General features: G+C 33.7%; 2 protein-coding genes and 2 long non-coding RNA genes across 14 annotated transcripts in view; 1 reads left to right on the top strand and 3 right to left on the bottom strand.

Annotated features, from left to right (window-relative positions):
- LOC126717496 (receptor-like protein 7) overlaps positions 1-12,219 on the bottom strand; it is a 155,575-nt gene that overhangs the window by 84,715 nt on the left and 58,641 nt on the right. The gene's annotated exons all lie outside the window — the stretch shown is intronic.
- LOC126717498 (uncharacterized) lies at positions 2,686-11,087 on the bottom strand. 8 transcript variants are annotated; one of them, XM_050419265.1, is made up of 5 exons: positions 10,421-11,087; positions 9,042-9,155; positions 8,512-8,674; positions 3,582-3,980; positions 2,686-3,050 (listed from the first exon to the last, which is right to left on the bottom strand). In XM_050419265.1, the coding sequence occupies exons 3-5, from the start codon at positions 8,533-8,535 to the stop codon at positions 2,976-2,978; spliced, it is 498 nt and encodes a 165-aa protein (XP_050275222.1). In that variant the 5' UTR covers positions 8,536-8,674; positions 9,042-9,155; positions 10,421-11,087; the 3' UTR covers positions 2,686-2,975. The 8 variants fall into 8 exon arrangements, with proteins under 8 accessions (XP_050275222.1, XP_050275221.1, XP_050275226.1 ...); XM_050419264.1 differs by having other exon boundaries at positions 8,512-8,666; XM_050419269.1 differs by lacking the exon at positions 10,421-11,087 and having other exon boundaries at positions 3,582-3,647; positions 3,815-3,980; positions 8,512-8,666; positions 9,042-9,451.
- LOC126717507 (uncharacterized) lies at positions 5,168-7,917 on the top strand. Its single transcript, XR_007652627.1, has 2 exons — positions 5,168-5,401; positions 7,567-7,917. It is a non-coding gene; the product is annotated as an uncharacterized LOC126717507 (long non-coding RNA).
- On the bottom strand, positions 11,265-12,134 carry LOC126717503 (uncharacterized). The gene is made up of 3 exons (XR_007652621.1): positions 11,617-12,134; positions 11,463-11,536; positions 11,265-11,340 (listed from the first exon to the last, which is right to left on the bottom strand). It is a non-coding gene; the product is annotated as an uncharacterized LOC126717503 (long non-coding RNA).

Below are 12,219 nucleotides of genomic sequence, written 5' to 3'. Positions count from 1 at the left end.
GAAGGGGTTAGCCTTAACATGACTAAAAGGATGATGGCTGCCACCACATTTAATGCATCCCACCAAACCTCCTGGCTATATTTATGTGGAGAAGACCTCTAAATAGTGCTATCTTAGCCATCGCAACTCACAAGGGGTTTGGGAAGGTGTCTGATAGGACAAGTACTCAAGTAGTGGCTTGGATAATCAACAAATGAAGGACCAAGATCATCTAAGGGGAGCTATATAATGTAAGAGATCCTTCAGGGAGAAGGGATCGAAAAATTTGTAGAGAAAATACTGTAGCAACAAGAATTGAAATTGCATCCTAGTTTAAAAGAAATATACATAGGGACCACTCTCCTCGAATTTTGCTGAGGAAGGGTTTCTTTGCACAGGGCTTATTTTTCTTTACTTTCTTACTATCTTTGATTCACTATGCATGTTGTTTGATCCATTGAAGCCTAGCTCTTAAATCCACTCTCTACAAATTCATTGTATTAGGCTCTTTGGGCCTTAAATCTATTCATCTTTTGGGCTTAGGAACCAAAACCCACCCTTACAGATTTTATATTTAGTTTTATCTAAAGTAGTATTCTAGATTTCTTGAAAATTCAGTAATGGACTTACTAAAAGTAAGGTGAGATGTGTAAGGTGTGATATTGAGAAGGGGTTTATCACTTGCTCCGCGACACTAACTGTTGCATGCAGTTTTGGTGTTGGCGTGTGAGTGTAATCCCTTATCTTATCCCCCCTCCCCTATATATGTGTGTGTGTGTGTGTTTCTCAAATAAAAGAAATATAAATATATATATATATATATATATATATATTCATAGTTCATACTATGATATTTTTGGAGTACCTGCTTTTAGATTAAGATTGTCAAGAGTCTTGTTACTGAACTTATACTTCCATTAGAAACATCGAAAAAACAAAGTTGTGTTTCAAGGCTTTCTTGCTAAAGTTCCCTTTTACCATTTTTTTTTTGTTTGTTAAAAATAAAGAAAAGAAAAAGGTGAGGACAAATGCTTATGTTTTATTGATTGTATCATAACGCTAACTCGTAATAATATACTCCCTTCGTCCCAGTTTGTTTATCCTTTATTCCATTTTGGGATGTCCCAAAATATTGTCCTGTTTCTAAAAATAAAATTAATTAATTTACTAATGTTCCTATTATACCTCTATTTTGTTTTCAAAACTATTTGAAAAGAAAACTAACAAATATTTAAAAAAATCAATCTAATTGAGCCACCTTTTTAGTTGCCTCATTAAGAATAACTCTTTTAAAAAAAATGATAAATTTATTTAAGGGTAGTTTTGTAAACTTATACATTTTCATAAGGCAGACAAAACAATAAATGATGTTCCCTTAAAAAGTTTGATTTTTCAAACAGGACAAACAAATTGGGACGGATGAAGTACTTTCTTATGCACCAGAAATTGTGCTATTGGCGAAATCATGTTTTTGCAAGCTTGGAGAATTTCCACCTTCAATACTGGCAACCGGATGTCATAAAGTTGCATTTACGTTATATTTTCGTATTAGAAAATGTTAGTCATGGACAATACACTTTTATGTGTTTGGAATTCTTATCACTAGAGGTAATAGCTCATTTGTGCATACATGATATATGAAGATTCTCAAGCCAATGCTCTTTGCTTATTTGTAGATGCATCAAAAATATAGTTAACTCTAAACCACAAGTGGTTGATTTAGTGATTCTTAAGGTCTCGTGAGACTTTAGAGGTCTTAAATTTGAAACCTCAAACCAATATCTTCAAACACTATAAGTAGTGGAATTGAGAGTAATCCTTGCAACTTGTTAGAACTAGGTCCAAAATAAGTAAAACTATCCCATGGAAGAATAAGCAGGATTATATGTTTGAAATACTCAAAACTTGTAAGGTTGTTGAACTTTAGATGCAAAGACAACAGATTCGATTTCTCCTTGTTGAATATCCATTTTGGTATTTGACCATGAATTTTTGTTATAGCAAAGATTCAAAACCCCAATTTATTTTGATAACATAGTAAAATTGGGAAGTCGGTTAAGTTACATATTTACATGTAGCCAATATTAAAAGCTTTAGTTTTGGACTCTTGAAAGGTTGAGGTCACTAAAATTTCTAAGTTTTGAGCAAGTCCAATTCCACTCACTACAAGAAAAAGGGCTTTTGCGGCGGTCCAGAACCGCTGCTAAAACCCCAAAAACCGCCGCTAAAGGTACATACGACCTATAGCGGCGGGTGCTATTGCGGCGGGCAGTCCCGTCGGTGATGCAGTGCTGCTGTAGGTTAATTGCGGCGGTCCCAAAAACCGCCGCTATAGGTATATGTTTTAGCGGCGGGTAAAGAGCGCCGCTATAGCCAATCAATCAAAATGGCAGATTGCACTTTTAGCGGCGGGTCATGCCCGCCGCTATTGTCCCGACCTTTAGCGGCGGGTAAAGAGCACCAGATCAGAACGTCTAATTATACTTTTAGCGGCGGGTACGGACCCGCCGCTATATGTTTCAACCTTTAGCGGCAGGCGATAAGCGCCGCTATAGGTATTTATTAAAGGGTAAAATGTGCACCTTTAGCGGCGCTTTTTGACCGCCGCTATAGGATTTTTTTTTTTTTTTTTTCCAGTGGGTTTTAAAACTGCTGTAAATTGTTCACAAACCTGTTACAAAGGACCTGAAATATTTTTAACTCTACTAACATAAAACCACAAATATAATTAATTAACAATACCACAAATGTCTTGAAACTAACGTAATATTAACATAGAAATGTATTGTCAAATACATAGCATTATCTATAACCACCATCTTAAAATTTACAAAAAAAAGATGTGGTGATTTGAATAAAACAACCGCTGAAATTAATCTAATACTATAATCAAAATTTCAAAGTGTTTAAAATTATCTTTCAACACTTGCAAAAAATGCGGTTGTTCTTCCATAGTTCTTCGTACACAAAAAAGTCCAAGAACTCCAAGATAAAACTTATAAGCTTCCTGGTTGATGAGATGCAGCTGATGATCTGGGGAGAGGTGGAGATTGTTCGACCGGAGAAGGATCCTACATACAAAGTATGATTATTTAATAAGTGCGTACAAATGAAATAGAATGACAAGAAAATATTACCAAGGTAAAAAAAATGGAAACGAGTTAAATTAAGACATGTTTCTTGATCTTTTATGGGAGGACCACCTCTCTTTGCAGCTTCCTAGTTTTGAAATTACAAAGCAGTGGCACAAGAAGACAACTAATGAGATGAAATCAAAATGATTGGTGTTGGGAGGTCCCTTGATATAGAATTCAAAGGATGCAAAGGTGTCACCACATAATTCCATAAACATCTATTAATAACATGGTGCTTGTAGAAATCTTTTTCCTTCACCACCCTTTATCAATGTTACAGATCAACAGATTCATACCGTCACAATTCACAAGTAAATACTATCAATAAATATCTTTCTAGCTAATGTAATTACTAAATATGTAATTATCTTTCTAGCTAATTACCACAAGTAAATATTAATTAGTAACCATACATTTAACGTTCCTTTCCTACTACATATAAATTGACACTCAATTCATTTATCATACCTGATTGCATTGTGTAGTTTGTTGCATCTGTTGAAGCAGGCGAGCCATTCTTTGCTCCATTCTTTCCTCCATTCTTTCCTCCATTTCTTCGAATTGACTAACTTTTTCCTTCATTTCGTCAAAACCTGCTAGTTTCTCCTCCATAGTAGCCAAGGAAGCCTTCAATTGTGCAACTTCGTCGTCCCTTACTTGACTTAATCGTATTTCACTGTCCGTGAGAGCAGTCTTGCTACTTTGACCACTTGGGGTTGGACCAAATCCTACCCCACGAATGCGACCTTTGTGCTCCTTACCCATCACTTTGGCAAACACATCATCTCTTGACCATGCAATACTACCACTTGTGTCAGATGACTGCAAGTGATTCTCAGAGTCAGCCAACAATTCCCTCATTTTGTCCTGATATGAGTTTGAACAAAACAAAAAAAAGTTAGAAATCATATAGTTAAAATGACCTCATAACATATATATACATATATATAGGATAAGACATGCAAGCACCAATAAAACCCAGAACGATGCAAAAATTATGCACACAAAGCTAGTGTCCCCCTCACCATAACCAAAGGCACCAGTGCCAAAATTGTTGGTGCTACTTTGCCACAACAACCAATAACCGTTAAGAGAAAATTGACATTCTACAAGCAACTCACCACATGAACCTCTCCCAAAAAAAAAAAAAAAAGGAAGTCATATACATCCATTATGTGGTGATTGTGAAACCAGAAAATTTTGGTATTATAAGGTCAACTATGAATGGAAACAAACAGATTTCAAGGATTTAAATTTTATTGTTGTCGACAATGGAGGAAACACTACCCATATGTGGTCTATTTTAAGCTTTGTCCCTTCTTGAAAATCAATGTATCACAACTCATCTCCTTAAGAAAAAAACAATATTGCTAATTATTACATATGTTAATACCAAAATATATGTAAGATTAAAACTAATAGTAAAATTAAAACAAGTATAATTTATTACATAGGGTCTATATACTAATCATTACCCTCATGATTTTGACATCCACTAATGGTAATAGCTGCAATTGATACAATGTAAAGGTTCTATACAATTGAAAACGTTTTTTTTAACCTTACTTTTTTTGATTAAAAATTGGAGACTATTTGTTATGTAGATCCCACATATGGTAATAGACTATTCTAATTATAAATTTTACAATAGAAGTTATATAATGTGTGAGAAGTAACATTGCTAGTGAAATGTGGTTGAATTACTTGTCTATGCAGTGTAGTAGCATGTAATCAGAACCATAATAAGGAATACTAGTTTATTGAAACCAGCAGCGAATCACTACAAGTTTCTAGAGATTAAAAAGACCCAAGTTTAATTTAATTAGTAAAGTCCAATTCACAAAGAAATCATCTTCCTCTAAATGTTGAGGTAACAATCCATAAAGACATAAGTAAATAGATACCAGAATAAACCAAGCATATCTAATACTATATATAATAGCAGAAGCCTTTAAGAAGGCGCTGCCACGTTAGGAAAAATGCCCCCTTAAAATGCTGCCACGTATATAGTTTTCCATTTAAAATACCGTACGGTGCGTTTAGAAGACACACTTTCATCAAACGTGTATCTATAAAAACACCAAGCCGCCTATTAAAAAATTAAAAAAAAAAACACAAACCCTAAAACGCTCTAACTTCCGTTTCTCCTCTTTCGAATACTCTCTCGTTTCGCTTCCTTTTGATTTTCTTAACACTGATGCTTATGATACAAAGATAGAGAAGGAGGAAAAAATAAACCTTGCGATTCAGAGATGAGAAGAAGACAGACGTTGAGAGAACTATCACCGGTAAGTTTTTTTTTTTTTTTTTCATTCTTTCTTAGATCTGGGTATGGGTATGAAATATGAATTAGTTTTGAGAAATTTGGTTGGATTGATTTTAATTTAGGTATTTGGGTTACATTAGATTTTGATTTGATTTTTTGAAATTTGGGGTTATATATGATTTAGGTTTGGAGAGGGCAAAAACAGAGAAATAAGAGAGAAACAAGAGTTCGTTATTTGGAAAGAGCAAAAACCTTTATCGGTAATTGTCTTTTTTTTTTTTTTTTTTTTAAATATTGCTTTAAACGTTTGAATTAATTTAGTATTAGGTTTGGCTATTTAATTGAATTGATTTTGATTCAATATCTGTCTTCCTTTTTTTCTTTTTCCCCTTAAACTAAACTCTTAGATACCATTTGGAGGACAGAAAAACAGCGAGTCGGAGATTGAAGAAGTTTGATTTTTTTAATTTGATTTTGATTGTCAATTTGTCAATTTGATTTTTTTTTTTTTTTTTTCAATTAGTTTGTCCTGGGAATAGGAACAATTAAATAGGAATGTTGATTGAAATCACTAGCAGACAACTAACTTGCGAAGAATGACTTAGTTTTGGTTGATTAGTAGTTTGGATTTGTTTTGATTAACGTTTTTGGAATCCATTTATATATATATATATATGGGCATGTTGTTCCTTTGGGAAGGTTACCGTGTAAATTTTAAGGATTTCTCTGTTTTTAGGCATTGATAAAGATTACTGATATAGACGCTTTTATGCTATGAGCGCATCAACTTTTATATGTCTATCCAAGTCAATGATATGGACATGCAGTACCATGACAAAGATAAGATAATCATGGCCTTTTATGAATCAAGTTCTAATTCAATAAAAAACAATATATCACATGAATGAATCACGGCACACATGAATAAATCTAATACTTATGCGTTACTGCAAAATTTTTAATATGAAGAAAAGAACTTTTCTTTCATTCTAAAACACAATTAACACATTAGTGCTGTTTTGTTCTCAAAGCAAATTGACCTGTAAAATTGTTATGATTTCATTAATTTTTTTCCCACCTTTTTCCAGCAGCCAAATAGATTGTTAGAGTTCTCTTTTTTCTTTTTCTTTTTAGGCTATGCTTTGTAGCAAATTTGGCTTATTTGTGTTTGTATAGTTTTACAATTCAGTCTGCCTCTAAGATTACATATAGTCTTAGTTTTGCGAAATTTGAGTTTCTATTAGTCATATTTCTGTAACTACTAAATTTAAGTCCAAACCAAGTTTTATATATATGGTTTGTGGTCTCTAGCATTTTTTCCTACAAAACAAATACATATGTATAGTTTTAAGTTTGACTAAACCATGTTTCAATAGATTTTCATACTATACGTATTTTTTTAATTTATAAATTGACATTTAATGTAATTTTTCTCTTTAGTTAAATATGGATGATAGAAAGGTTATAGCGAATGTGAAGATGAGAGACATACTTTGGTTTATGGTGGTTGACTATTTCAGCAATTACATGTTGGTGCATACACATGTATAGAAGGAAATCTATTTATGTGGGTGAGGTTGAACCAACATATATCGAAGACTGAATTATATAATGGATTGAATGGTGTGATTAGAATCCTAACTTTGAATAAGAAAAATCTTTGAAGAGGAATGAGACTAACTTATCACTAAAAATTTTATGATATTATGATTTTGTTTAGCTATTTTATAGAGTTATCTTAGAAGTTTTATCATATCATGTTTATATTATTAGATTATGATAGTAGTAGGTTTAAGCAATAAGTGAAAATTGTAGTACCATACTAATAGAAATTATTTATAATTCTTTGATTCTATACCTATAATTAAAGGATTTTACATATTTTTCCATAATTAATTTTTTTCCCCATGTTATATGCTTAATAATCAATGTTGTTTGTTCTCTAGAATTGGTTTTTTGTTTAATTTTGCTTTCTCTTTCATTGTATTTGATAGATAGTATACCTACAAAAAACATAAATGAGTGTCTTAAGTTCATTGTCTTCTCATACATAACCATCTATTGAATGGATAGAGTATGGAGAATATGTGTCTAAAATTAATGAGAAAATTTGTGGTTTATATGTATTTATGATTTTTTTTTTTTTTAAATTTTATCAAGCTTCTAAGATACATTTACTTTGTGCAGTATATAAATGTTGGGGTTGAACGGAATCTACAAAGGTCTATATTTATTCCTCACAAAAGGGACATGATAGGCGGAAAATAAAAAGGAAAACGATATTTGACCGATTGGAAGGGAGCAGGAACAAAAAGAACAACTGGGATATGAAATGAGCTGATGCTGAATTAGCATCTTCAAATGCACTTGGTTGGATTGTTTTAGATTTAGATATTTGAGTTAGATTTGGTTTTAATGGGTTTAAAATAAATTTTGTTTGAGTATTTGTATTAGATTTGGGTTAAATTAGTTTTTAGTATCTGCCTATGGTGTTTGTAATTAGATTTGTAAATGGAGATATGTGTTGGGTGTTTAGTATGTGGTAAAAGTGTATTTAAATATTATTAAAAAAATTATTTTCTAATAAATGTAAATAAAAAGGTTCCCGCACATAGTGCGGGTTAAAAAGCTAGTATAACTTAATAACTAGGCACATAAAAGGGGAACTCAAATCACAAAATCATATCACATTAAAAGACATTCCAATCAACAATTAGATACTGATCACATCAATTTGAATCAATCAACAGAATAATATAAGCTTAACTAATGTACCCAACGTCTATAGCTAACAAAAATCAGAAGGAAACTAAAAGGACACAGGCAGAGGTCAAATTTCAGTCTCTAAACGAATTCTATGCCCCATCTGGTTGGTGAACAAATGTAGAATAGAGAAATTAAGAAACTAAAGAAACTTTTACATTCTTCATTAAATGGATCATTACAATTTCCACTCAACTGAGACTAGTGCAACTATGTTACTAAGTTGGTGGGCAAGAGATTTCATAGTTTGAAAACCAAAACAACATCAGAATTTAATTTTCAACATGTGACCATCTCATTTTCTCAGTTATCTCATCAACAAAAGAGAGCACAGATTGCAAATTAGAGCTAAAGTTCTCTGACACTCACCGCAGTTTCTCCTTCTGATTCCATTGGCACCAGCTTCTCTTTGCCCAGATGTGAACAATGGATCAAGCAGGTTCCTCAGTCTCAACAAGATCTAATGCATACCTCAGAGCTCAATGCTTCAAAAACACGCCTCTTTCTCAAATCAAAGCCCAGATCTGCACAACTGTGAATCAGATTTCCTTTTCAACGAACATTCTCTACAGTCATTAATTGCTTACGTAGTTACAAAAATTCCAAATCTTTATTCTCAGTTTGGTTGCTAAGAAAAATTGTGGGAAAAAAATTTTACAATCTTTGAGCCTTCACAAGACTCTGTCCTGAGGAAACAAAGTGTTTTTACTCAACCAACCTAGTACAGCTCACTCTTTTCCTCGGTTTTCTCGGCAACCAAACAGAGTGTCTATCAGTAAAATCAACTAGCTACACACAGTCAAGTAGTCAACAACACAAAATCTTAATTCAAATGCAATTGTTACAACAAACCCAGATGCCAATTCTCAATTTTCTCAACAACAAAACACTAAACTTACCTCAAACCAAATCGATCAGACTGAATTTTCAATGAAAACCCAATTGAATTCCTTGCCCCAAACAGCCAAAATCTCCACCAGATCTCAAAACCAAGAGACACCCAGATGGGAAAACTGAGAGAAAATGAAGCCCAAGAGAGAGAGTTTTGAGCTTAATGGACTTAAAGGTCGATCTGACCCAAGTAAACCAAGCAATGCTAATATGCTATCCTATGCTATGCCCAGCTGTCTCAGTGTGTGTCTTTCTCTCTCTCTCTCTCTTTGTATGTTCGGCTCAAACAGTGAGTGTATAGCTGTTAAATGGTTATATATATAAAATATTGAAAGAAATGACTTCAAGAGGGGATCTTGAGTGTATAGCTGTTAATTCTGACCTACTTGGTAAAACGTATGAATACAATTACTAGAAGACCAGGACAAATTTTATGAAGCCAGCGGAATGGAAAGGAATATTCTATGAAACAAAATTTATGAAGCTTGTAGAATGGAAAAGAATATTCTTGAATTGATTTTTTTAATAAAAAATAAAAAATTAAAGTATATTGTATCAATATACTACTTAATACACATCCCTTTGCTTCCACCAAGACCGTTGTTAATTCACCTTATCTGATCTTCTAATAATGGAATAGGGATATGTTCAATTTAACAAATCAGATTTGACATAAGTGGTTAATAAATTAGATTTGGATAATGATGAAGTTCTTACTTACATTCATATATATTAGACATTTTTCCTATGGATAGTTTTATTTTTACAGATTTTAGGAGGTCACCATTTGTCTTTAGCTCCTTGAAATTATTATTGATTCATCACTAAATCAGCTTATCTGGTTACTAATAATGGACAAAGCGGAATAATCTTCAATTAATGTAATAAATAATAGCTTCTTGGCCATACATTGGTTCATCCTTATCTTCAACAGTAATGGAAATTTTTTACTAGAAATAGTATAATAATACTCAAAAACCATTGCTCTAACCAGATTTAGTATTCCAAAATATTCACATGCAATTTGTATATATGAGCAGAAAAATATTTCATTGATAAAATTATCCCGATATTATTTTTCTTCAAGACTCCATTTTTCTTGACCCTTCATCCTTATCCACTGTGCTAAAGAATAACTCTCATGCCCCTTGACCTTTCTTTAAAGACATATCCATCCATCCATACATACAAACATAAACATACAGAAATAACATCCATAGAACCAAAAGAACGAAAAGAAAGAGAGAGAATTATGTAACCAAACAAAAGCTAGCAGAATTGGCAATATGAAACCATAGAACCATGAGAAGTTTCAGCAAAAAATTGAAATGCCAACAAGGCAACAATCCCACGTGGAGAGAGAGAGAGAGAGAGAGAGAGAGATTACCAGAATAGAAACCAAGCTGATCCAACAATAGAGCTTCTAGTTAAGCGGTGTGTAACAGTAAAGATCTATTTTCTGCAAAGAAAAACCATACCCAACAAAAGAAAAAATCCAGATAAGCAATGCAAGTTATGTTTGGTTGGCAAGAAACCCAAGAAAAGATAAAATAGAAAACTCTGCAATCTCACAGAAGAAAACCCAAGTTCTCATCTTTTACATTTCCAAGAGCCAAAAAGCAAAGAAACCAATGTGAACAAACTTACCAACAGAAAAAAAAAGTACAGAAACGAAATACTCCATCAGAGAAAAAAAAGAAAAGAAGAGAGAAAGAACGTTATTTTTTAATATTAAAAAAATTCCATTCAAAATACTATTGTATGGCAAACTATTTTAACAAATAGTCAAATAGAGGTAAAAATAATAATAATAATAATAAATAAATAAATAAAAGGGCCTTTTTCTTCCCTCTTGCACAACACAATTACAACAGCCAATTTTCCAAGCTCGGCATTCTCTCATGCCCCCTCACACCCACCTTCTCCAACAACCCCAACATGTTGCTCCGCAAATCTCAATCTCACTGTATCCCTCTCTAAGCTTTCTTCTCTTCACTCCCATCTCTCTCTCTCTCTCACCCTCTCAAATTCTCTCTAAGACCCTACCCTTCCCATCTCAATTTTATCATTTAAACCCCCCCAAGAAAAATCACAGTCCTTAAACATAGTTCAGACATGTAGTTGATGGGTATTTTGAACAATTTTATACTTGTGTCACTCCATCATAGAACAATTTTTTCACACAAAAATAAATAAATAAATCACGAACACAGAGAGAGTTTTTCCTTTACCTTTTTAGCAGAGACACTGGAATCGTTGATGGGTATTTAGAACTTGCTGTTTGCAGAGACACTGGCTTTGCAATCTCTGAAATCGTCAACAACAAAAAAATAATAAGCATACCTGAGAAAGCCCTTACCCACCCATTAATTAAAATTACTTAATTAACCAAAGAAAAAAAAAAAAAAAAAAAAAAAAAACATCGTTACCTGAGAAAGTGAAGGCTTTACAGTGCCATCGACCTCACTCAACAGCTCTTGAATTTCCTCTAAATCCCTAGCCGCTATTCAAAAACCAAACAAATAATCAAACCAAAATAATAATAATAACAGCAAAGAATCAGAGAGAAATAGAGAATCAGACCGAGTGAGAGATAGACAGAGCGATGAATGTCTCGCGAAGCGTCAATCGGTGCCTTCGGTCCTGCGGTGTACCAAACAAGAAATTAGGGTTTCGATAACAATAAACAGAAAAAAGAAATAGGAATCTCAACAAGGCTTTTTACTGAGGAACAAGCCGCCTCCTATGGTGGCAGTGCCGGTTTGAGGTGATGAGATCAGGTCGCTCAAGCCATGGGTTTCTGTCAAGAGAGCTCAGATGAGATAACAAAACGAGGGAAGGTTCTAGATTAGGGGCATGAACCGTTAGGGTTAGAAACGATAAGACAAATGGGTCGGGCTAGACCTGACCCATTTGTTTTTGGACCTAACTAGGCTCGATTTTTGGGTGGTCGTGGTGGCTGTGGTTGGGGCTTGGGAGGTGGTCGTGGTGGCGGCTGTGGTTGTGGGTTTGTGGGTAGTGGAAGAGATGAGACAGTGAGGAGGTTTTCAGCGTCTGAGAGAGAGAGAGAGAGAGTGCGTGGGAGACTAGCTAAAAACGAAATGGCGGTAAAAATGAATAGGGACAAAAAAATCAGAGGGAAAATTTAGGTCTGGGTGGGGGAAAATGTAAGGCCTATTGCGGCGG

The sequence above is a fragment of the Quercus robur genome, chromosome 3 (genome assembly GCF_932294415.1).
Source record: "Quercus robur chromosome 3, dhQueRobu3.1, whole genome shotgun sequence".
Classification (NCBI taxonomy): domain Eukaryota; kingdom Viridiplantae; phylum Streptophyta; class Magnoliopsida; order Fagales; family Fagaceae; genus Quercus; species Quercus robur.
Note: the sequence above shows the minus strand (reverse complement) of the source record. Positions and strands in the feature narration are given on the sequence as shown.